At 42.5% G+C, this 26,392-nt stretch overlaps 1 protein-coding gene across 1 annotated transcript in view; it reads right to left on the bottom strand.

Annotated features, from left to right (window-relative positions):
* Positions 1–1,282: 1,282 nt before the first annotated feature.
* Positions 1,283–26,392, bottom strand: part of WDFY1 (WD repeat and FYVE domain containing 1) — a 48,996-nt gene continuing 23,886 nt past the window's right edge. The window contains exons 6-12 of the mRNA XM_039487973.1: positions 22,883–22,995; positions 14,293–14,419; positions 11,955–12,060; positions 8,365–8,466; positions 7,358–7,488; positions 6,412–6,520; positions 1,283–4,678 (exon numbers count right to left, since the gene is read on the bottom strand). Of these exons, the coding sequence (XP_039343907.1) occupies positions 4,619–4,678; positions 6,412–6,520; positions 7,358–7,488; positions 8,365–8,466; positions 11,955–12,060; positions 14,293–14,419; positions 22,883–22,995 (748 nt within the window). The 3' untranslated portion in view covers positions 1,283–4,618. The remainder of the gene's footprint in view (positions 4,679–6,411; positions 6,521–7,357; positions 7,489–8,364; positions 8,467–11,954; positions 12,061–14,292; positions 14,420–22,882; positions 22,996–26,392) is intronic.

Raw genomic sequence — 26,392 nt, 5'->3', positions numbered from 1 at the left:
AAAGCTATGCCTGATGGTTTATTTCACACACTAAAGTACTAACTATGTTTTGCAATAATATATGGTGAGGGTGGAACCTGAAAGCCGAGCACTGAAGTGCCCGATCAAGGTACTATAAAAAGTATGATCACATTTACAAACAAGACACACAGAAATAAGATCATGTTAGCTAAAACTTAATTTACAGGAAGGTCAAGGTGGGAGCTGACCTTATGTTCTCAGCCAATTTTTTCCCTTATTGAGCTGAAAAAGAGCAAAGACATTTTTACATACAGCCCAGAGCTGCTGCAGGACCTATCAATATTGTTCTCGGAGGGGGTGGGGAGAAAGTAATAGAAATCATAAATAAAATGACCAGTTTAGCTTAATAGTCTTATTGATGAAACATTAGAGGTACTATACTGCATGGTTAAGATTCTTCTCAGAACCAACAGGAAGAACAATACAGTATAAAATAAAAATTTAGAGTCTTAGGCTTAGTCTGATTGCATCTTATGCACTGAATACCAACGGAGTAGAGAGCTCAGCTACATTTTAACTAGAAAAGAAGCCTCAAGCCTTAGCACTACCCGTTCTGAAAAGCTGGTGGAGAGAATTCTCAATCTGGGGTCATGAAAAAAACTTGTCAGGGGATTGTGACCCATATTGCTAGAAGGAAGGGAAATCCTGCTATGGAAGAGGCTGACCACTGTTCTATGCATTTCAAATGAAGAGAGTCTAAAATCTGACAGTTTTGACACTGCTTACAAATAGATTTCCAATTATTTTACATGATAATGGAAGTGCAGTGCTCTCCCCTCCCCCATATTCTTGACCCAAGAGAGATGTACAGGATTTAAGCCTTCCCTCCAACCTTTGGAAAGGCTCTTTTCTTGACGATAAGCCAGTCAATAGGCAAGATCTCCCAGCACGGCATGATGGGGGAGAAGCAACTCCATTAGGGACAAGGAGATGTCCTCTTCTGGCATAACTGGACAATAGAAGTGAGCGGGAGGGGAGGGAGAAGTCTGCCTTCTCCTCAAAATGCTTCACTCTGCAGTGCGGCTGCTCCTGGCCAGCAAGGCTAGAGGTAATCAGCAGCTGCTCAGTGGTGCTATGGGCTCCATCCTGCCAATGTGCGCTAGTCTCTGGGTATGGGGCACCTTTACAAACCATCTGATTCCAACTGTGGGTCTAAAGGACACCTTCCAGCCAAAAGCCTGGATCCTGCTTTAATCCACCCGTTCACAAGTACATTGTATGTAGTTTATTTACAAATATTTCCTGCAACAATGAAGACCAATTGAAGATAGTCATTTAATTTATTCTGATGACCTATCAAGAAATTTTATTATACGTGTATTCAAAGTTAAAAATCAGAAGTAGGAGCAAGATTTATCTAGCATCTCTGAACTATGTGGGGTACAGTACTTTGTAGAAACAGCTGGAAGGGACTTAAAATACATTAATGGTACCCTTTGCTCCTCCAGTGAAAAAAGGACATACAAAAGAAACTGGTAATGCTTCAAAAGTCTCCTAAACAACTGCACATTTGAACTCATTGGAATAGTTATTGTATTTTAAATTGCACAAAACAGTATTTTTCTTCAAAAATATTTGGTTTTTTTACACAAGCAATATATCCTTCAGTGCATGACTGGTTTGTTAAATCTCAAGATTTATTTTTGTGACCAACTGATGTTTTGCCAGCCATAATCACCTTGTTATATCTAAGTCATGCTATAACTACGTTAATTTCATATATTTGTTATAGAAAATATATTTGTTAAATTTAAAAGCTATGTAGCAGATTATAGATTATCTAGTGGTAAAATCTTAATGTAATTGCCACGGATGGGTGAATTATTCACAGGAAAGGGAAAAGTTAAATGCTAAATATGGGAGTGGTGCTAGATAGCCAAACTGCCAATTTGTTTTGCAAGAGAATATCAAAAGAAGCTGATGCTAGTGGGTTCTAGCTCTTTTATTTGCTAGAAAAAGGTTATCCCAGTAGCACAGACTGACATAGGGGACAGAATGAAATTAAATCAACTAGCATTTAATCATACAATTCATTATCAAATCTAAATAGCTTAATTTCCCAAGGCAGGTGCATAGCTCCTGTTCATGTTAATAGGTGGTGTGCATCCCTACCCCCAAATCTTTGAGGCACATAACTTACAATGTGGCTCCAAACCTCCCCAAGTTTTACTTTTGCTGCAATGTAATCTAAATAAGGTATTGATTAAAAGGATTGTAAATATATAACCCATCTTGATTTTATTGGGTAGAAGGACCCATGGAGAAGGTTTTCACAGATCTCTTATTGTTAATGTTTACTATTAAACCATGTGATTGGAACAAAAGAGGTGTGTGGGAAAAAAAACTTCTCGTTTTCTCTTCCAGTGTTTTCATTCCTCTCTCCTAAATGTCCATTTCCTCCCTGATTTACATTAGCTCATTACCTAACTTCAGGTCCTTTCTAGCACAAATGATATTTCATATGATAGTTTTGGAAAGATTTCTGTTTTCACGCTAAAACCTTCCATCATGTAGCAAGGAATGGAACTAATTAATGTAACTTCAAATGTAAAACATTCAACATATTCTTTTCAATACAGTTTCAGATCATTGAACAAATGTATTTCTTTTCCTAATACAGACTTGCCAAAAGCTCTAAATTAGCATTTACTCATTCAGATTTCAAATTTGAGAGGATAAAACAAACACTAGCGTGATGCCAGTTTCTGAGGGAAGCTATGAGAAGTGTGAAGAATTAGGAAGTATCAAGCTAAAAAAATATCCTTTAGCAAAATATTTCTGGAGAGTGGTTAGTCATAAAGCCAGTTCCAAAATATGTGAATCAAGAATATACCAGAGATGGTATTTAGTGGCATGGAATCTACCATCTTATTGTTTTTGAAATGCAAACTGAGTAAGATCTTGACATTACTATCCCATGATATTAGCATACACTAGCTAGAGCAGGCTATAAATGCATATCAAAAGTATATGACAATGATTTTAATTCAGCAGTGTCAACAGCACCACTTGGGTGTAGCTATAAGGCTATCATGGTAGTTCTTTCCAATACCTCATCAATTTTTCTGCAAGAATGAACGTATCACCTCCAATGGTGGCAAAAAGAGCTGACCTGCACATACTTCTTCCCGCACTACATAATACACTATAACATCAGTTTTTATGAAAATCCAATGAACTCCCATCTCCTTTGCGACTCCATGGTACATCATGATAAAGTTAAATGAATTTCATTTTCAAAAACTGTTTAATAAGCTCTTGTATGACAACCTTATGGCATTACATATCCTAATATTTATGGAACGTAGATAATTCATGCACTTGACAGACCAATGTACATGGCAATATTTCCCTAAAAGTTCACTGTAAATGCCAACTGGAATCGTGCAATCCACGAAAACGTCAGACCTCACTCAGTTTATAATGGCAAGGACCACCACTGCACATAGCATTTAAGATTAACAGCCCTCATCTGAACTCAGGCAAACTATTCAAGAAATATTCTGTATCTTCATAGTTATTGCTTCAGAAGAGAATTTTAGAAATGTTTAACATTAATTTTTCTTCAAAAGAAAGACAAGGTGGTAATTAAGCTAATGCTAGAGCTATATATAGTTTCTTCATGGTAAATGGAGAACTAAGCTTTTCCCATATAAAAATTTAGTTCATTAAAGTTATGTAGGAGGGGCTTTTTATTTTAGCGATTATAGCCAGGCTTGCATAGCCCCCCATTTTAACAGCTGTAAACATACTGTATGAGCATGTGTGATTTGTGACATATCGTGGGCTGCCTTCACTACTGAGAATGTGCAGCTTATCTACTAAATAACAGCTACAAAAGTTCACTGTTGTACGTTAGCCAAGAAGAGGGAATAAATACAGCTTCAGCATGTCTAAAAGCCTGAGATTATTTACAGACACTCAGAAGCTATTTGAACACAACAGATTACTTTAATGTAGTTTTACCAATAACTGAACTTGCAGACGACACTCCAAGAAAGTCAGTAGATCAGGATCTCTTATGTCAAGCATTTACTCTTACTGCCACCCCAAGACAGAGGGAACGCCTGCCCCTTTATTCAAACATTGCTTAAAAAAATAAGTCTTTCCTTCTTCCAAAGTTATAACCAATACTCCTTTTGGAGGCAGTCTAAACAGCTGCACCCAGGCAAAGAGCTCAACGGGGGACTGCTTACTGGAAGGGACAGTATTTACTATTTGCACAAATCTGAAAAAACTAAACTCATTTTGCTCTGATAATCCTTTAGCTACTGTACAAGATATTTCAGCAGAGAAAGCACATTGTTAACACTACATGTAAACCAAGTTATGACAGATCCTTTTATCGCAGTGTCATGTTGCAGGTAAGCCATTTTATGTTACATCAACAGGCTGGGAAATTGCATTTTTGCATCAAGGTGATTCTCATTGAAGCCTATAGAAGAGTTTTGCTCTACAAAGGCAACTGTCTCTCCTGGAAGAGCAAGAGAAAAAGGATCCAGCAATCAGTGCTTTTGTGACGATATTCTTAGGAGGGATTTCATTCATTCGGTGCATGTTGCTGTACATAAGGTGCATGAACCTGTCAGGTCCTAGGTCAGCGTGAGGAGAAGCCGGTTGCAAGGCTGCAACCAACTACTGGCGTCATGTCCCATATCTATAAGAAAAAACAAGATGTGGGAAAACTACTCAGCACATCATATAGTATTAAAATCAAGAGTATAAGACCTACTCTAATATTCTTTTGGCTACATGTGTAACAATATGCCCTAAAAGAATCAGCATTCAACAGGATACTGAAATAGCGCTGTTTGTCAGCTTGGTCACCTTCTAAAAATTATAGTAGCCTTGCGAAACAACAACATAGTCAAACTATTTTTGAAGAAAGGATTCTAGCTTGCACAGCACGTTGTTACAGAGCTATAAAATATTAATGAAGAGAGTTTCCAATGCCAAAATTGTTTTTTTTTCATAAGCCTGTCTGTGGAAGAGCATAAAAAGTTACTGGGCTGTTTCATTACTAGTATCTGCAGGAAGTATAACCACAGTATAGCATATGATCAAAAGATTTTATGACTTAAGGAAATTGAGTACCACTGCAGTAGAGCTAGAGATAGGGCATGTTGACCAAGGATTATATGAACAGTGCTCTGAATTGCTCCTTGGGGCACTCCACTTGCTTTGTCTAATGTGTGTTACAGGAGTGTTCCATGCTTTCCGACACTCCAGGATACACCTGCAGGCACTAGGCAAACATACTGGCAATGTCAAGATCCTCTCTCATCTGCCCAGCCAGCCACAGTAGTGATGAGACAAAGCATAGTGAGACATGGGAACAGGAGGAAATGAAGATAGGTATCAGACAGTAGGAAGTTGGGTAGTGTCAGATGGAAGATGGAATATCAAGCTAGCAACACTAATATAATATTTGCATCATGGCAATTGGACACATACAGATTCCTCAGTGCTGAAATACTCTATTTGAGAAGTAAAGACTTGATCTGATATTTATGAGCCTGAAGCCGTCACTGTTCCACAATTAAATCCCCAAACTGCATCCAGACGTATTTAATTTCCTCTACAGTCATCTCAAATGGAGTGACACAATGGATATTAAAGCAAAACATTTTAAAATGCAAGTCCTAGGGCATGTGCTGACAAACCCTTTTGCTGAATGTATGCTATCAGCAAGAGAAGCTGAGATTAAGTTCCTCATTTGGAAGACTCAGACTCTAAATAGCAGTTCATTTCATGTCTTAATCAGATTAGTAGGAGACTGAAAACACAGTTTCACTAAGACTGGATGACCTCTATGAAATCACTGATTATAGAGAACTCTGATCCATCCCTCTTGGGGTCTGTGAAGAACCCAGTTATCTATAGAAACTTCATACTTAGTTCATTTGTTTTGCACATGGTCAATCATAATTTAGGGAAAGTCCTTCAAACCTCTATGACATGAATAGTTCCCCATTGAGCTTCAATGAGACTGAAGCTCAATGAACCCTTCGATTTCAGATTCCTTGGGAGCAGGGACCATATCTCCTTATTGTATGGTGCTTTACAGATGCTGCTACTCAAACTATACAAACAGTGCTTTTAATTCATGGGGATTTCCTGCATATTCACCACATTGGCGGAATGACAGTAGTGGGATCGATTATTAGAAAGTCTTTGTCCTTCACTACAATAATTAAATACTACTAAGTTTTTGACTCCAGCTTAACTCTTGCTGTCCACAAAGCATGAAGTTGTCAGCTTGATTAAGTGTTTGCAACCACTAGGAAAGACAAAATAAAGTGTCACTTTAACTGACTGAGTGCATAAACTATTAATATTGTAAAACCCAAAGTAAAAGAGTGAGTTATGTAACCTGTAGACTAATCCTACCTTCACAATCCGATCACTCCCACAGGTCACCATTAGTCCCCTAGAAATGTCCATAGACATGTGGGAAATGTTGTGTTTTCCTTCATGAAAGGTTGCCAGGGAAGTACGACTAGCAAAAGAAAAACAAACAGTTTGTTTAAAATCCATCTAATAGACATTAAAACCAGATGATGTCATTGCAGCAATACAAAATAAAGCATTTACAAGGAAATTTCTGAAAATTTCTGAAAAGCTAGTAAGTCAAACCTGACAACATTGCCTACCTACATGACAATGAAATAATCAGTAAGCTCTGCCCAGAGTACACTAGTTACAGAAGTGACACGTGCTTACCTGGGCTCCCACTTGATTTGTGGAAGTCCTTCAACACAGCACAAAGGAAAACAGGAACATGGTAGAGAAGAATACAGTTCTTTGCTGCTAACATTTAACAGCTGTAAAGTCTATTTTCCAACAAGCTTCTCAACTTTTCATCCAGCTGTACTGGTTACTAGATTAAGCAAGTGCCTGCTGTCCCTCTTCTGCCTGCCCCTCTCTTCAAAATGTGTGCAAAGCAGCCCCAAAAGAACCACCAATGTAATACAAGCAAGTTAACCTGACTGTGAGGCATCAATGTTCTTCGCTGCCTTGTGAAAGATAGAGGTTAATCATTTTTCCATGCTAGTACCTTATGTATATTCTTTCCTGTGAGAAGGCTGCATATTAGAACTTGAAGGTATTGGATACATAAGTGAGATTTGCTTATTTACACATTGATTAAAAATATGGTATGTAGTTTCTGGCATTTAATAAAAGGCTGATTACAAACAGATGAGCCACATCTGCCAGAGCTGTAATCAAACATATACAGACAACTTAAAGCCACCAGTTAGGTTCCTCCAGAAGTTTCAGCCTTTAGCGTATAAAGTCAGTAATGGAACAACATCAGATCTTTAAGCATACTCACTCTTCATCTTTGATTGACTCAAAGCAAGAGTCACAGACACGGACCTGGAACTCAAAGCCCATGATTGGGTAGCTGGACCGCTTAGTGCTGCACTTGCCACACACTGCTTGACCACATTTCCTGCAGTGATGCTTCACAGGAGAATTAAAATAAAATTGACATTTCAAGACATGAAGTGTTACTTGAGAACTCCCAAATCAACAGGAGGGATGACCAAAAATGATGTAGCTTCCTATGACAGTTACCTTTCAGAACCAGTTGTAACCAAGGACCAAGAATCCCTGGGCTATGCGCCAGCCCCTGGGAATTTTGCAATTGACTTCCAATAGGGCCAGGATTTTACGCATATACTCTACATCACTTTTCTCCAACAGATCTGAGGGCAAGTGCCTTACAAATGAAAGATGTTCATTATACTCTTGCCTTCACTATCATCAAGAGGGGTGTGTGTGTGGGTAGGTGGATTTCCCCCATGAACATTTAGGAGGTTCCTTTCAACATTTCCAAGAGATTCACACACTGGCATAACTGAAGGAGGGCAAGGCCATTAGTGCTTCAGCACACCACAAGGTGCTCAATTTAAGGTTAACATTTTGGTAGTAATTTGCCAGTATAAGCTCTTAGGCCAGTTTGTGCATTCGGTGTTTACTAACTGTAGCTCTTTCTTACATGCACACTTGTGCTCAAAACAGGTTTTAGTTTCTTTTAACCCCATTATTCCCCACACAGGACAACCCAGTTTAATGCTTTTCTTTACTGTACTTGGTAACTTCTCAGCACCAAGTTGAGACTTCCTTATTCACAATACTTTGCCAGCAGTGAAGACACCAATGACCTCTACAGCTTTATATTATGTCTTTCTACTCATTTTTTTCTTTTCAAAGATGGATTGGAGTTGAAGTTTAGAAGTACGGAAGAAGGGGTTGGATATAAAAATAGAACACTGACACCAAATTCACTACACAACAAACAGCACCACCATGAGTGATTTACAACCACATCCTCACCTGTCTCAACCCTAGTGTCTTTGTGTCCCACATCTGCTTTATATTCCAGAAGAAAGGCTGTTCACATTTCTGGCAAGAATCACTTTCTAACCACTGAGGAGCCTAGCGGGGAAGGGAGAAATAAATACTCTTAGCACATATTCAAATCAACAAGGTTATGAACAGCTCATGTTTTCATTTTTGTTTTTAAATGAAGATAGATGTACAGTGAAATTTAAATAACTATCAAGAGGAGGCCTCTCTGTCAGCTATGGACATTACAAACAATACAAAAGAAAACCTGACTTGCTTTACATTCAGTGCGAAGGTTGGCCACACTCAAAAAGCAATCTGAGAATTCAGTGCTGAGCTGTGTGCAGAAGACAGAATCATAATTATAGTTACCAAGATCTCTGTACTCTCTCACAGTTTTTACCCCACAGCATTTCTTGTTACTGCCCTAATGAGAAAACCTGCTAAGATGCATCTGATTTATTAGATTGCTGCAGGAGTTGTAGATCCCTCGGTCTTGGTGCCAGGATGATTCTGAATGGCTATAAAGTAAAGTAATCTGAGATACAGAAACGCTATAGTGAATCAATTACTCCCTCAGCAGCTCTCTCTCATGTCCTTTTCCTGGGGCTGCAGCCTTTGAAGTAATTAAGAGAAAACTTTTATCAGCTGCATCCCACCTACCAACTTGCCCTCACTCCAAGTAAGTATGGGCCTCTGCTTCCCTATCTGGAAATGATGCTTGACTCTACCGGGCTCTCTGGATGATGTGAGCTATAGACATGCTAAGTAGTACTAACATTCTCAGATATTACTGTGCTATAGGAAAGTATTCAAAGCATAACTCTGAAGTTAATACTTGCACTTTTTAGTAAGGTATATTTGTGGGACAATACATAATAATCGTTTTAGGGCATCTCCTTACGTTTTGGGTAAAAATATTCCCAACATCTGATAAGGATCATTTACCCTGGAAGCTAGTTCAGGTTAGTTTAACTCCCTTAAATTCCACACCACTGCAGTGTTGTGACTTATGCCCAAGAGAACAGAAAAAGAGAAATTGTTCTATGGTGACTCACTTCCCATCTCAAATTTCAGAATAACCTTGACTACCCACACTGACTGCTGAATCACGGTCTCTCCACATTCTATAACGCTCCATCTCCCCAATAGACTAAACAGTAAGTGATATCCACTAACATTCCCTTTTCTATCACATTGGTGGACCTTCCTACAACAGATGCATCAATAAAAGGAGAGTAGCAAATTCTTATTTACCCAGGATTGTTGACAAATGGGGGGGGGGGGGGAGAGAGAGAGAGAGTGTGTGTGTATTGATCCAGTCAAAATGAAAGACTGTCTCCATTTCAATAATGATGTGATAACAGTTCAGGGGCCATTGTTTTCATCTCTTGCCCATTTGGGTTTTCACTATTGGTTCAGTTGCTTCTGTTTCTCATTTCTCAGTCTCCATTTAATGGCAGAAAATAGATAAACCAATGGATAAAACATTAAAAACTACCAAAGTTTAATCTAAACTCCCACTAAAAATCTATACCACTAGTTTTGGGAATTTCCTCAACCAGGCTGTCAACAAGGGTCTAAAAAGCTCTAGTGCATAAAGACTGTCTAGTCTATACTTTGATCTTTAACTTGGTAAACAAAAAAACATAAGCTCCATAAAATCATCATCTCCTCACTGCTCTAGAGCAGTGGTTCTCAAACTTGTTCTGACTCTTGTGCAGGGAAAGCCCCTGGCGGGCCGGGTCGGTTTGTGTATCTGACACGTCTGCAGGTTCCGCCAATCGCAGCTCCCAGTGGCTGCGGTTCGCTGCTCCAGGCCAATGGGAGCTGCTGGAAGTGGCGGCCAGTAGGTCCCTCAGCCTGCGCCGCTTCCAGTGGATCCTGTTGGCCTGGAGCAGCGAACCGCAGCCACTGGGAGCTGCGATTGGCCGAACCTGCGGACACATCAGGTACAAAGCCCAGCCCAGCCCGCCAGGGGCTTTCCCTGCACAAGCGTCAGAACAAGTTTGGGAACCACTGCTCTAGAGGAATCATCAGAGGCAGTGTATTTAGCTCTATCACAGCACCATGTAGTGACTAAGGCCATGTCTACACTAGCGAGCTTACAGCGGCACAGCTGTACCAATGCAGCTGTGCTGCTGTATGATCACTCGTATAGCCGCTCTATGCTGATACAAGAGAGCTCTTCCATGGACATAAAAAAAACCCACTTCCACGAGCAGTAGTTAGGTTGGTGGGAGAAGTTCTTCCACCAGCATAGCACTGTCCACACCGGTGCTTCTGCCAGTGTAAATTATATCGCTTGGGGTGTGTTTTTTTTCACACCCATGAGCCAAAGAAGTTATACTGACAAAAAATGGTAGTGTAGACATGGCCCTACATCGATCCTGAACTGGTTAACAGATTCTGGAGGAAAATGAATCTATGGGCTTGTCCACGCTGTGCATTAGTGCACACCAGCTAGAGGTGTAGATTCTACTGTGCACCAGCATGCCATGCACTAACTGACCTGCATGGACCTTAGAAGTTCTCATGCACGCTGATATCAACAGGACTACACCAATGCACTACATCTCATCGTGTAGGCAAGCCCTTTGTTTAGCACTCAGGAGCAGTCACTTTTGTTCCCTTTGTACAGCACCTAGCACTGGGGCTTCTGGTCCAACATGGGCTCCTAGGTGCTACCACAATATGTATAATAAAACAGTGCTTGTGGCTTTGAAGATCCTTGCAAAGAAAACAGGGTGTGCAGAGAAAAAGCAGTAAGAGCAGCCTATTACCAAGCCATTTTTTGGTTGGCCTGACAGCATTAATGTACTGGTGGCAAGAAACTACAGCTTCACAGGCTACATAGATTTTTTTCTATAGCACTTTATTTCACAATACACTAAGCAACATTTAACACAGAACAGGGTCTCAAGCCTTGCCTAAACAATATTTCAATGTACGTCACTTATATTTAGTAATCAAGGGCTCCTTAAAAATCTGGCTACTCGGTGAGTGACTTCTATACTTTTAATATTCATTTTGAGGAGAGGGGAAGGGTAAACTACAGTACCATTTTACTGAGACAAAAAGAGCAAATGTTTTGTCAAGTCTGCATAACCCTACAGGGAATTCAATACACACAGTCTGCAACAGGGTGTTGCCTCTTGTAGGACCCTACAGGATTCTTTCCAACTATATTAACTAGAACAGATGTGGAGAGGGTGTACCTTTAGGTCAAGCATGGCACAGATCTATTATGTGGTCCATCCTTGTCTTTAAAATTGAAGTGTGGTCTGTGGGGACTTGGTTTCAACATGCAAAGCTTCACCTTCGTCCACATGGCCAGGCTTGCACTGAACTATGCTCTGCAGTCTTTGTGGATTTTGTCACTTTGGATGCCCTTATCTTTATGGTAATCTGATACTCTTCATGGAAGCTGAGGCACTGAGCTCTGATTCCTGGCCAGTTACCAATGCTTGATTAACTTGAGGTGCCCTGATCTAGGACAGAAGCAGCTGGAAAGCATAGCCCTTGCAGAGTTCACCAAGTGGCAGTACCAGATCCTTTGACCTAGCATTTGCGCTTACCTCTTCTCTGCTGATATCCATATTCCAAACGGCAATTCCTCCATCAGCTGAACATGAGACCAGTTGCCGCGTCAGCTGAATGTAACAAATGGCCTGCACCTTGTCACTGTAAACAAAGTGGACACTATTTATTCTTTCAAACATTTAAGCAAAAGCAACATCCCTAAAAATTCAAACCCAGACTTGTTAAGAGTCACCTGGAAAGCTGAAAACAATGTCAATAGCAAGGCATTGTCAGCTGTAGAACGATTTTAAAGCAAGACCACTAAGTGGCAACCTAAAGTGCTTGAAACGGAGAATCAAAGTTTAGAAGCAGGACTTGGTACCCTCATTGTCAAGTGTTATCTCAGCACAGAAGTAGCTGCGATAGAACAAAGTGTTAGCATAGGAAGCAGCAGGTTTGACCTGTAAGTTGAAGATATAGCATCATGTCAGTGTTCTGCTAGTGAAGTGTAACAACAAATGGAATGCATCTCAGGTGACAGATGTCTGAACTGAGCAGAACTGCAAACACGCCCTTCTTCATCCACACTCAGAAGTCAACAGAATACCAACTTATTAGGAGACAACTGTGAGAAAATAGTCATGAAGGAATTAGGTCCTTAAAGATTCAACTGGAAACCCTTTTGCTGATATGAGTCGTCATGGTTGGCAGAATTCAATTTAAAAGATAAATATTTATTTTCATCCATTTATGTTTTTTCAGTTGCAGGAAATTATGGAGGAGTCAGACCACAGGCTGGTCAGAATAATTATTTAACAGTAGATGTTGATTTAAAATGTTATAAAGCTTTTAACTTTCAAAGAAATCATCAACATCACATGTCAAATAAATGACATAAATATCTTTAAGTCAAACTAGCAAGTTTTCAGGCAAAGTACAAAAAATGCTGCTTCCTTGTAAATTTTTTTTTATTACTGAGGGAATTATTTTTTCATTGGGGTGTGTGTGTGTGTGTGGGGCAGAAATTGACATTTACCAATAAAAATCTAATCCTGCCAAGCCTAGATATTGTGATTCAATGTCTTAATCTCTTCCCCATCCACAAGTTCCTGTTTCCTTTAAGCATGGTATTCACTCATATAGGCTTTGGCTACACTTGCATTTCAAAGCGCTGCCGCGGCAGCGCTTTGAAGCGCTAAGTGTAGTCAAAGCGCCAGTGCTGGGAGAAAACTCTCCCAGCGCTGTCCATACTCCACCTCCCTGTGGGGAATAACGGACAGCGCTGGGAGCGCGGCTCCCAGCGCTGGGGCTTTGACTACACTGGCGCTTTGTAGCGCCGCAATTTGCAGCGCTGGAGAGGGTGTGTTTTCACACCCTGATGCAGCGCTGCAAATTTGTAAGTGTAGCCAAGCCCATAGACTTTCTTCAAGGAGGAAAACTGACTTACAGAAAAAAAAAACCCCAAAAAACCCCCAATAATCTATTTTTGATATAGCTATGCAGAATAGAAATCTGTTGTGGATCTCCAGGCTTTTAGTTACGCATTGAATTTTCACTGTTTTCCAGTTTTCAGTTCAGAAAGAAAAAACACTGCTTTTGAAATGGAATGATTTTTCCCCACACTTTGTAAAAACTCCACCACCATCGTCCAGTGTGAGATTAAACAAGAAAAACTAATAGTTGACACACAAACTTCCCAACAGGATATGTGATGGAGGAGTGAAAGAAGCAGTGGAAGATCCTCCAGTAACATAGGTGTCAAATTACACTATTGTAGCCAATATGTAAAAGTGAATAGTTGCATGTCAATGCACAGAGGAGTGGGAATTCATGTGCACTTGCGAGAAGTACAGGAAGTCAGCATAGATACTTTAAAAATACTAACTACGCCAATAAAATAATTCTGTGATTTCATTACTGGTGTCTAAGATGAAGAGGAAGCATTAGAACAAAGGATTGTACATATTCACGCTACTATGCAGATGTCATTGTACATTTCCACTCCCTTCCTGCACAAGCATCCTCATGAAGGGTACATTATAGCAGTGGGACTTGACCTCCATGCAGCAAAAACTCCCAATATTAGATGGAACACAGCTACAACACTGTAAACAAGGGTAGTCATAGTACTTTCACCCACCTCTTTATTCTGGGAACTATTTTTATTCTGATCTCACTTCCCACATTTAAGTCATAGCCATGACAGGAATGCTGCTCTGAGATTTGTTCCCCCCAGTCCCCATTCATCAGCATCTTCAGAGAGCTCTGAAATATGCTATCTTGTCTAGTTCCTATTCACAATACTTGGGAGCTTGTCACATTTAGTTTTTCTGAAACCCCACAAACTAGTTAAGTATTTGGAAAAAAATTAAACAGCAAGTCACTGCTACATACTGATGGCCCTGAAGCAGCAGTGTTCGGCCTTTCCTTCCGCCAATATCCCACAGAATAATGCTGTGATCAGATGCTCCAGAGAAGAGTAGCCGTTGGACAGGATCCCACCACAGGGAAGCAACACTTCCTTTAAAAAAAAAATAAAATAAATGGATGAGGTAATCTTTTATTGGACTAGGAGAGAGAAACTTTGGAGCTCATTCACAGCTCTTCATTCATGCTTCAGTAAGATCAAAGGTGATAGTCCCCATTGTGACTCTCCTAAGAGCATAGTTAGTAAAGAAACGCAGCCTAACAGTTTAAAGTCATTGAACTATCATCAGTTGGACAATCAAACTTTAAGAGACAAAGGATAGCAAGCAATGGGATAATTTGGTTTGGTCGGACTAATGCATATTTCTAAAATGCTCATTGTTGGTTAAACAGTCACAGGAAAGTTCAGGTTTTCATATAACACTAAAGCCATTTTTGTTTGAAAGACAAATGTAAATACTAACGTTTAATAAAGAACAAGACAAGAAGCTAAACAATGACTTTGGTTTTCTAATAAGATGAGCTATGAATTAGGTTAACAGCTTCCCCAAGTACACCTCTACCCAATATAAAGTGGCCCGATATAACATGAATTCAGACACAACATGGTAAAGCAGAGCTCGGGGAAGAGGGGCGGCAGGGGACTGCGCACTCCGGCAGATCAAAGCAAATTCAATATAACGCGGTTTCACCTATAACGCGGTAAGATTTTTTGGCTCCTGAGGACAGCATTATATCAGGGTAGAGGTGTATATGTATATCAGCAGCCTAATAATTGTGTTTAATACCATTCCTTACTGGGCTCTTTGTAAGGTGAAAATAGTCATTGTGACAACTGAATCGATCAGGCAGCAATTTGTTCATAACACCAATATGTTAACAATACAATAATGCATACAATTAGCAGTTGAGAAGAATACAAGTGATATCAGTCATTATACACTGACCTCTTATGTAATTAGCTCTGAATATAGTTGTGCTCTGACAGTTTATTCCAAATATTTTAATGGCAGTCAGTCACATGACAAACACATTGCAGGGCAAAATTTATGCGCTCTGTTGGTTTTTACAAAGATATTCTTGTATGTGTTTCATACTCCTTATTAAAGAGCCCTTCAGCGTAACACACTGGCTTTGTAATTACTGAACACAGAATACATGGTACTACATTAGGCCACCACTCTCTCATCCAAAAAAAAAATGAGAGAAAAAAAAAAAAAAAGAGTGGAATTACACTATTCAGGTGGTGATTTATTTTAAACCAGTCTGGGAAAACTACGGCCCGCATCCAGCCTGTCAAACCTTTTGATCCGTCCCTCGAGCTCCAGCCAGCAAGCAGGGCTGGGGGCTTGACCCGCTCCACGCGGCTCCTAGAAGCAGCATCATCATCATGTCCCCGCTCCATCTCCTACGTGTAGGGCAGCCAGGGGGCTTTGCACGCTGGCCCGCCCCAAGCACCGGCTCTGCAGCTCCCATTGGCCAGGAACCATAGCCAATGGAAGCTGAAGGGGCAGGACCTGCAGACCATGCACCGCACAGAGCCACCTGGCCATCACCACGCCTCCGTGTAAGAGCCGGAGGAGGACATGCTGCTACTTCCAGTAAGCACTACCTGGAGCCTGCACCCCCTGACCTCCTCCCACCTCCCAGCCCCAGCCCTGACCCCACTCCAAACCCCTCAGTCCCAGCCCAGAACACCCCCCAGAGGCAGCCCTCACTCCCACCCCCCACCCCATAACCCCCTGCACCAGCCCAGAACCCCCTCCCGCACCCTGAACTCCTCATTTCTGGCCCCACCCTAGATCCCACACCCCCAGCCAGAGCCCTTACCCCCGCCTGCACCCCAACCCCCAATTTTGTTAGCATTCGTGGCCCACCATACAATTTCCATACTCAGATGTGGCCCTCAGGTCAAAAAGTTTGCCCATCCTTGTTTTAAACCTTCAACAAAACTGGACTTTCTGCAAGACCAATAAGGGCTGCTTTAAATGTACCAAGAGAATATGAAGTTATATCAAGTTACTGGATGCAATATTCTATTCCTTCCTTTAGAGATGTGTAGTTTTATACAGCATCCTTCCACTGTTCAAGTGATATCTTTTCTGCCACTACCTCAACTGATATTCATCTTGTTTTCAGATTAATTACAGCCTCAAATCAATCCTCTCCTTTCTGGCTCTTATAATTAATAGCAGTAAGATTTGCATGGGCTGCACAGAATTTTTTTTTAAACCAAAAACACACACACACACATACTGACCCCTTTGAAAACATTTACATGGATATTAAGAAAAGTAATAAGTACTTATGCCCAGACACAGACCACCTTGGAAGCCAACATGCTGTTTTGGTGCATGTTTACTATTCAATTGTAGTGAATTGCTAAAGAGTTGTAAGGAGGAAGTGAGGGGAAGAAACAAAGCTTCGTTAAAGCAGCCACCTTTGAAATCTCCTGCACCTGGGACCCTGTCTTACAGAGCAACAAGATTCTTTCACAGAATTCAGATATTAAATCAAGTTCTCAAACTGGTGCAACAAGGCCTAAAGGTGCTGTTTTAAATCGATACAAAAGGCTGCGTGGACACTTATTTTGGTTTAAACCAGTTTTCTTTCCATCACACTAAACTGAAATAAGCTACTCTTGAACCAAAGAGTCCCACCTGGGCTTTGACGAGTTTAATTAAAGGGATGATTTTAAACCAATGTAATTAAACTGTCAGCATGGGTTTCAACAAGGCCTCAGCAACAGCAGACCTACTGAGGGAACATGAGTGGTAAGAACAATTCAGTATGGCATCAAGTCATCTGTTTATATGACATGCAAGCTACATAGAAAAAAGACACTTGAAAATCTGCTTTGACTTAGTATTTTATAGCTCACTGAATTTTAAGTATCAACAGAATACAATAGACTAATACAATAGACAGTACACTCATTAAGTAGCAGAGTTAATTCAAATGACACTCATTTAGCTTGGCAACGAATTCTGTAAAATAATCATCTTATTTTCACACTGTTCCACCTTCCCTGGTGCAGAGATTTCTGTGGTCAGGAGGAACCTGATCCATGAGAAGGATGTGTTACCAGGAAAAATGGCAGAATTAGAACTGTTGGGAGGTTATAAGGTCCTTGCACCTTTAGCTAAGGTACACATAGAAACTGGTGATTTGCAGGCTGAACTGACTGTTGCAGCGGTGGCACACAATTTTGCACCGTTTCTACTGGGGAATGACTTGATATGGCAGAATCTGTCCCAGGGTTTGTTAGCAGCAAGAAGGAATCTTGTGCTGAAAGCCCCAGAGGGGAGGGTAAAGTCACATGTACTGCTGGGGAAATAGGAGACAGTGTCTCTTTAATTCCTCAGTAGCTGTGGAAAATGGGCCATTGGGGGCAGGGATGGTCGTGACCAGTTCCTGTAGCCCCAGGGCTCAAGGCAGGTCCCTGTGGAAAGGGCTGGATAGAGCCAGCTCCTGTCCTGTGATCATCTCCCAGCTGCTGACTGCCAGGAAGTTGTAGTTCAGCAGGGGACAGGCCTGGTCCTAGGGTGCACAGAGACATGTATCCCAGAGATAGAAGTTGGGGTCCTGATGACCATTGTGGTGGGAACAGACCCCAAGGGCTCTGTAACTGGAAGCTAGCCCAACCTGAGAGGGAGCAGGGGGACAGGGGGGGCGAGGGGAGAAGAGAGTTTGCTGGCCAGGGAAGTGTCTCTGTCATAGCTGTAGCTGTGAGCCCACAGCTGGATCAGGGTCACCTTCCCTTTTGGGGAACACAGGGGTGTCTGCCTCAGGGGGGAACCCAGAGAGGGAAGTCCAGACAGAAGGTGAGGGGGGAGAGGATGGTCTGCCCACCTTTTGTAGGAAGGCATTTCCCCAGGAGGAGGGCGAAGGATCGGCATCTGAAATGCCAGACCCCTAACCTGTGGATTATATTTTAAGGGAAGACTGGGGGTCAAATCTCCTGGAGGGGAGGAGAGTCCATACAGCTGACCTTTTGGTAACAGAGTGGGGTGACCAAAGGGATCTTAACAGAGTGCTTTGGATTGGTAAAGAATGTTGTGCATCTCTCTGTATCATAGAATCATAGACTTCAAGGTCAGAAGGGACCATTTGATAGTCTAATCCAGGGGTCGGCGACCTACAGCATGTGTGCCACCTTTGGCACGTGAGCTGATTTTGCCTGGCACACAACTGCTAGCTGGGGTCCCGGCCGCCGGCCCCACTCAGCACACGGCCAGCTGAGTGAACAGAACCCCAGGCCGGCAGAGACTGAGTGGCGGGCGTGCCCCCCCGGTTCCCACCTCACCACGCTCAGGTTCTGCGGCTCCCAGGAGCGTGAGCTGCTGGGGCGCGGGGCGCTGAGCCTGCTGCAGGAGGGGCGGCAGCAGCAGCAGCTCACACTCCCAGGAGCTGCAGAGCCCGAGCACGGCAAGAAGGGAGCTGGGAGGGTGCGGGGGGACCGCCACCCACATGCATTCGCACTTGGGTTCTGCAGCTCCCGGAAGTGTGAGCTGCCGCCGCCACTGCCCCTCCCACAGCTCCGTCCTCCTGCTGCCTCACAGCACTCCACGTGGAGTTTTGCTCCACGGGGACCCAGCGTCTGATCGGCATGGGCCTGGTAAGGGGAGTCCTGGGGGGCAGTCAGGGAGCAGGGGTTGGATGGGTCAGGAGTTCTGGGGGTCCTTTCAGCGGGCAGGGAATGGATAAGGGTTGGGGCAGTCGGGGGACAAGGAGCAGGGGGGAGCTGGGGGTTCTGACCGGGGCAATCGGGGTGGGAAGTGGAAGGGAGTGGATGGGGGCGGGGCTAGGGCAGGGCTCTCCCCTCTTTTTTGATTGTTGAAATATGGTAATCCTAGGTGAGAGGGGAAACCGGGGGGGTGGGGTGGTGCCCACATACATCCACTACAGCCTGCAGGAGCCCCCCTGAGGGGAGGAGCGGGGGGCACAGCTGCTCCCTGCTAGCGGTGCTGCTGCCTTTGCAGGGCTGCTGCCCTCCTTGGACCCCACCAGCTCCTCCATGGCTGGGGCTCACTGCTGCTGCAAGCGAGACACTTTGGCTCTCCGGTGCCTCTGGAAGGTGGCTCCTCCCTGCTGAGCTGCTGCAGCGGCCCAAGCCTGGCAAAGCCAGTGAGTGGACTCAGGGTGGGGGCCACCTGGGTGGGGTAGGGAAGGCTCGCGGGGGGCTGTGCACCCTCCAGGGGAGTTCAGGGGGGCAGGGAGGGGGGAACCTGGTCTGGAGAGCAGCTCCTGGTCATGGATGGCCCCTGGGGTCTATAAAGGCTCATTGCGATCTGCCCCTCAATGAACCGATGTGCGGGGGGTGGGTGGGGCGGGGGCACAAGGTGGAGGTTTCGCCTAGGGCGCATAATATCCTTGCACCAGCCCTGCCCCGGGGGTGCATGCACCCCAAGTTTAAGAACCACTGCACTAAACTGAAAAGATCTGCACTTTAACTTCATTTTAAATGAAGCTTAAACATTTAAAAAAAAACTTGTTTCCTTTACATACAATAGTTTATAGACTTAGAGAGACCTTCTAAAAACGTTAAAATGTATTACCGGCATGCGAAACCTTAAGTTATAGTGAATAAATGAAGACTCGGCACACCACTTCTGAAAGGTTGCCGACCCCTGGTCTAGTCTGACCTCCTGCACAATGCAGGCCATAGAATCTCACCCACCAACTCCTGTATCAAACCCTTAACCTATGTCTGAGTTACTGAAGTCCTCAAACCGTGGTTTAAAGACTTCAAGGTACAGAGAATCCTCCAGCAAGTGAGCTGTGCCCCATGCTGAAGAGGAAGGCGAAAAAACCCCAGGGCCTCTGCTAATCTGCCCTGGAGGAAAATTCCTTCCCAACCCCAAATATGGCAATCAACTAAACCCTAAGCATGTGGGCAAGACTCACCAGCCAGACACCCAGGAAAGAATTCTCTGTAGGAACTCAGATTCCCCCTCCAACATTCTATCACAGGCCATTGGGCATATTTACTGCTAATAGTCAAAGATCAATTAATTGCCAAAATTAGGCTATCCCATCATACCATCCCCTCCATAAACTTATCAAGCTTAGTCTTGAAGCTAGATGTGTCTTTTGCTCCCACTGCTCCCCTTGGAAGGCTGTTCCAGAACTTCACTCCTCTGATGGTTAGAAACCTTCATCTAATTTCAAGTCTAAAACTTGCTGATAGACAGTTTATATCCATTTGTTCTTGTGTCCACATTGGTACTGAAGTTTAAATAATTCCTCTCCCTCCCTGGTATTTATTCCTCTGATATATTTATAGGGAGATATGATTGCTCACCTCAGCCTTCTTTTGGTTAGGCTAAACAAGCCAAGCTCTTTCAGTCTCCTTTCATAAGACAGGTTTTCCATTCCTTGGATCATTCTAGTAGCCCTTCTCTGTACCTGTTCCAGTTTGAATTCATCCTTATTAAACATGGGAGACCTCATCTGGAATACTATGTGCAGGTCTGGTCTCCCCAGTGCCTTGTATAATGGTACTATCTCTACTGGAAATACCTTGCCTGATGCATCCCAAGACCACATTATCTTTTTTCACGGCCATATCACATTGGCGGCTCAGTCATCCTATGATCAACCAATACTCCGAGGTCCTTCTCCTCTTCTGTTACTGCCAACTGATGCACCCCCAGCTTATAACAAAAAATCTTGTTATTAATCCCTAAATGCATGACCTTCCATTTTTCACTATTATATTTCATCCTATTACTATTATTCCATTTTGCAATGTCACCCAGATCTTCCTGTATGATATCCCAGTCCTTCTCTGTATTGGCAATACCTCCCAGCTTTGTGTCATCCGCAAACTTTATTAGCACATTCCTACTTTTTGTGCCAAGGTTAGTAATAAAAAGATTAAATAAGATTGGTCCCAAAACCGATCCCTGAGGAACTCCACTAGTAACCTCCCTCCAGCTTGACAGTTCACCATTCAGTATGACCCATTGTAGTCTCCCCTTTAATCAGTTCCTTATCCACCTTTCAATTTTCATATTGATCCCCATCTTTTCCAATTTAGCTAATTCCCCATGTGGGATTGTATCAAGTGCCTTACTGAAATTGAGGTAAATTAGATCCACTGTGCTTCCTTTCATCTAAAAAAAGATCTGTTACCTTCTCAAAGAAGATTACTACCTATACCTTTTGTAAAACCATGCTGTATTTTGTCCTAATTACCATTGACCTCCATGTCCTTAACTACTTTCTCCTTGAAAATTTTTTCCAAGACCTTGCATACTACAGATGTCAAACTAACAGGTCTGCAGTTACCTGGATCACTCCCCCCCCCCACCTCTTAAAAATAGGAACTATGTTAGCAATTCTCCAGTCATACGGTATAACCCCTTCTTGCTAATAGGCTTGCAATTTCATGTGCCAGTTCCTTTAAAGTTCTTGGATGAAGATAATCTGGGGCCCCCAATTTAGTCCCATTAAACTGAGTTAGGTTAGTGTTATGGAGTGCAGACAATTTATGAGTTTACCCTGTATAAGCTTTATACAGAGTAAAATGGATTTATTTGAGGTTTGGATCCCATTGGGAGCTGGGTGTCTGAAGCAGGAAACCTGCTGAGCAGTTTTTGGGTAAGTCTGCAACCTTGGAGCGTGGCCCAAATCTGGGTCTGTGTTGCAGCAGGCTAGAGTGTCTGTCTTAACAAGGCAGGATTCTGGAAGTCCCAAGCTGGCAGGGAAAATGGGCTCAGAGGTAACTTCAGCATGTCAGGTGACAGTGCCAAGGGAGTCTCTGTGACCAAACCCGTGACACACAATACTAGATAAACACCTAAGAATCTATATCAACCATCATCATAATATCTATACATCTTAAATACAGCTGAGTCAGGCAAAGCTGAGCCAAAACCTAACACTGCACATATTGTGCCATACATCAGGTTACAAGGATTAGTTAACTCAATTACACAGGCTTTATGCAATTCTGCTAACACCTTAAGATATGAAGCTGGGTCCAATGCATAAACTCTAGAATTTATCCCATAATTCACAAACTCCTCTAGATAACTTTGCAAAGTTTTCTTACATTTGATTAAAATATGCGGTGATAACAATGTTGAACACTGTACAAACATGTACAAGACACACTTGCCTTAAAGTGGTAACATTCTAGACACTAAGATGGAGCCATTCCTTCACATTAATGAATATAGGCTGACATTTTGAAAGGTGACCCATCTTGTAAGGTGAGCTATGCATATACACATGCACCATTCAAGACAGTTACTTTGAAGCTCATGCTCTATAACTGGTGCCTAGGATGACGGCAACATCATCCGTAGCAGCCCACAGCCCAGAGTTCCCTATGAAACAAGCAGAGTTCTTAGCTACTTAAATATCCTGCTAATTTAAGATAGGAGTTTTGTTGGTAACTTCTCTTTATAGAGGAAGAACTTTGTTCAGCAAGTGGTGACAGGCAAACAACTCGATAGCTTATGTCAGAACCTGCTCTTGATTACATTTCCCATCTGCTGATAGAAAGTTGTATTACCAGAGACTGAATTAGCCGGGGAAGTTAGTTTACCTTCATGCCCTTTGAGCGTTGTGATAACCGTGCATGTGTTCTGTTCAAGCTTCAGCAGCGTGATTTGTCCGGAGTAGTCCCCAACAAAGGCATGCTGGGTTTCAATGTCATATCTGAACACAAGTCAAGGAATACCACCAACTGTCCTCAGACTCCCTTGCTTCTCTTTACAGCAAAAATACTCTGCCAGCATGACTAAAAAACCAACAGGTTAAAGCAACAACCAACAGAAACCATACTGGAAAGATCTTTAGTGGCCCATAAACAAATACTAGAGTGCTGATGTAATACAAACCTGTAAACAAGGAAACAAACGTTTACACAAAGGGTATGTTGTTGTTTTTTTTTAAAGTGTTCAGCTCTGCTTTCACCAGAAGTTTAAAAAGTGCAAGAATAATTGAACCTTCAATTAAGGATGTTCCTGAAACTCAAGAGAAGCCAAAAAATTTTATGAACTAGACTGGAGACTTACAGACAGATCAATAATCCACTTTTAACTTATCTGAAAGTGCAGGAGAACTCATGGAACAGAGTCTTGCCTACATAAGGTACTTTATATTCAGATGTAATGATAAACAGGATCAGAAATCACTCGTTTACTTCAGGTAAGGAAAGGGGGAAAAATAGGAGAGAGTGTTGTTGCTATGGAAGTGCCTGAGGGAAGCCAGAACTGTCTCTCAGGAGTATCTGCAAATTCTAATTAGCCCTACTTTCCATGGCAGGTATCTACTGACCTCCTATGTGCATTATTTGTATTCCAGTAATACTTCAGTCCTGAATAGGGTGATATAAAGGCCCTTTGTGTGGCATTGTACAAAAATAAGAGCCTGTCCCTGCCCCACAGTCCTTACAACATAAGTGAATAAATCCTTTCCCTCCCTCTGTTTTGTAATGTAAGCTGAATGATCAAGATAATATATGACAAACATAAAAGTTCCTTTTCAAAAGTTTTACTATTCATAAGAAGTGGTGCCTGAAGAGCAGGTGGTATTGCTCCCTCCAGAAAACAGCTGGCACCACCTATTCCTGGAAGGGACTTCCCCAGTCCCTGAGATAGGCTTATTGTTCGCTCTCTGCTGACCCCACCACCAAAAGACAAGAGGTAACTAAGAGGGGTTTACTGTGTAGAAAGAAGTGCAGTATAACTAAAAAATTGTCACCACAATAGGGAGAAAGCTGTGCTTCCAATGTCTTGTTAACAAGCATGAGGGGTTTAAGAATCTGAGCATCTGAAGATAAACAATCCTGCACCTGAGAAGCCTATACAGATAGGCTGCCAACTGCAAGATCTCAGATTTATCAGCATTATTTCATCCTGAAGTCTAGGCGTCCATTATATAAGTTTAATTATAATACATTGTTTAATCAGACACTACACCAAGGAACATCTACTCCGTAATATTTTATATTTGTATAAGCTTTTGAAAAAAGATTAACTCATGCATCAGAGAAGCTTTTAACAACTGTGCTGAATATTCAAGCACATATACTGACAAATTGGTCACTTGCTCCCCACTGTTAATGATTCAAGCACACAATGTGTTGACAGAAAGCAATTTCCTTTGAAGAAAATAGAGGCCATGCCATGGACAACTAAATGAAACATTTTCTGTTTCAAACAAAGTATTCTAACTTTTCCCCTTTCCTTGGAGCAATCTGAAATGACTGAGGATTAGTTAGTGACCAGAGTTTCCATCAGATGCTTATGGATGAGAACTCAGAGGTTGGGGGAAGAGAATACTGGATTGTTTTGTGAACAGATCTTGGAATGAGCACTTATTTTATGCACAGTTCTGTACTGTTATGTCAACATACCTTACTTGGAGACTGGTGTAAAACAGAGCATTGCCAAGAAAACACAAATGCAGGAAGACAGAGCTACTTTCAGTTTTTAGTATTGTGTTTTGCAAGTTAAGTGTGGTAGGCCAAATCAGTGCATAGACCTCAAAACAAAACATGCTTCAAAGCAGTGCCAGCAATTCCGCATGAAGCATTCTTTTCTGTTTGGTATAGAAGCAATCCCTTAGCACATGGTTTGGGGAACTATACTGCTAGAGGGCTACCATTTTTAAGAGGAGTGAGGCAACTAGTGGGAGGGACACAAAGGGGACATGTGACCTCCCCATGTGACCTGTCCCCACCTCCACACACGACCCTACCCCATGTGACTTGCCCCTGCCCTGCCCTCAGTCCAGGGGCCCCCATGCTCTCCCCATCCCCCTGGCAGGGAGAGGGGGAGCTCTGCTCCAATCCCCCTGGCATGTGTGGAGCCACTAATGCACTCTCCCAGGCAGCCTCCGGCCATGCTGCCTGCCTGGGCTGTCCCAGGCAAGCAGCGTGGCTGAAGGCTGCCTGGGAGAGTGCAGCCACTGCATGCTGCACCTGGCCACGCTGCCTGAAGAGGAGGCTGGAAGAGGAGAGGCTCTGGCTCCATCTCTTCCCTTCCGGCTAGGGCCCTGCCTCTTCATCTCCTCAGCTTCTGGCCTTCACCCAGTGTTTTGGGGAGGGTCATGTGACCCTTCCACAGTCACCACATTGCCTCTGTATAAGAACACTTCTGTAAACCCTTACATTCCCTTGCAGATTCAACTGGATACCTACCATTCACGGGCTAAGCAGTTTAGGGTTGCCACATTCATGATGGGAGGTGACTGCATTGATGACTATATTATCTGTACATCAGACAAGTTTGCAAGCACTTTGGAAACCACCAGGATGAAAGACACTAAAATTAACCTGACATTTTATATGAAGTGTTTACCATCACATCACAATAGAGAAAACATTAGCATCCAGAGTTCCTTTTTGGGAAAGAAATTTGTGGCAGGAGAGCAAATTCCAGGGAGCCCAGGAATGTGGGGGTCCAGATAATTAGTGATCTTGAAGAAAGTTAATAGCACATTAGTGACCTCTTGAAATTTAAACTGTGACAAATTAACATCAGTGAAGGCAGAACAATAAGACAAAGGAACCTTGAAAGATTGTAGGCAGGCAGAAAGGAATAAATGAGATCCAGCTTGGAAACGCATGTAAATTAATACAGATATGGGAAAAGAACTGGACACACCTATTCAATAAAAGGAACAAAACCAGGAATGTTAAAATATCCAAGGGACAAGAAATCCGATACGAGCTTGCAGTATTAAGCACCAAAAAAGATACACCTTAGTTTTAAACTGAAGATACAGTTACATCAAAAGATATTAGACCCCCTTTATAAACAGCTCTGGCTACGCAGCTTATGAATTATGTTCCCACCTAAGCATTTTATTCCCAGAACCTGGTAACAGACAAAATGGAGTCTAGAAGAGCTCAACAAACATGATCAGGAAGCTGGAGGAATTAACAGACTTGGTAGGATAAAAAGATATGTAGTTTGGCAAAGGAGATTGGCACATCAGTCTGCAATCGTGGAGAGAAGAGTCACCAAGTACAACACAATGGCCTATCTTTAGGAGTAATGAGAGGAAACCTTGAGGCTTAACATCAGGAAAAGCTTTCCAACAAGAT

Source organism: Mauremys reevesii, linkage group 9 (genome assembly GCF_016161935.1).
Source record: "Mauremys reevesii isolate NIE-2019 linkage group 9, ASM1616193v1, whole genome shotgun sequence".
Taxonomy (NCBI): Eukaryota; Metazoa; Chordata; order Testudines; family Geoemydidae; genus Mauremys; species Mauremys reevesii.
The sequence above is the reverse complement of the archived record's forward strand: the minus strand, read 5'-3'. Positions and strand labels throughout refer to the sequence as shown.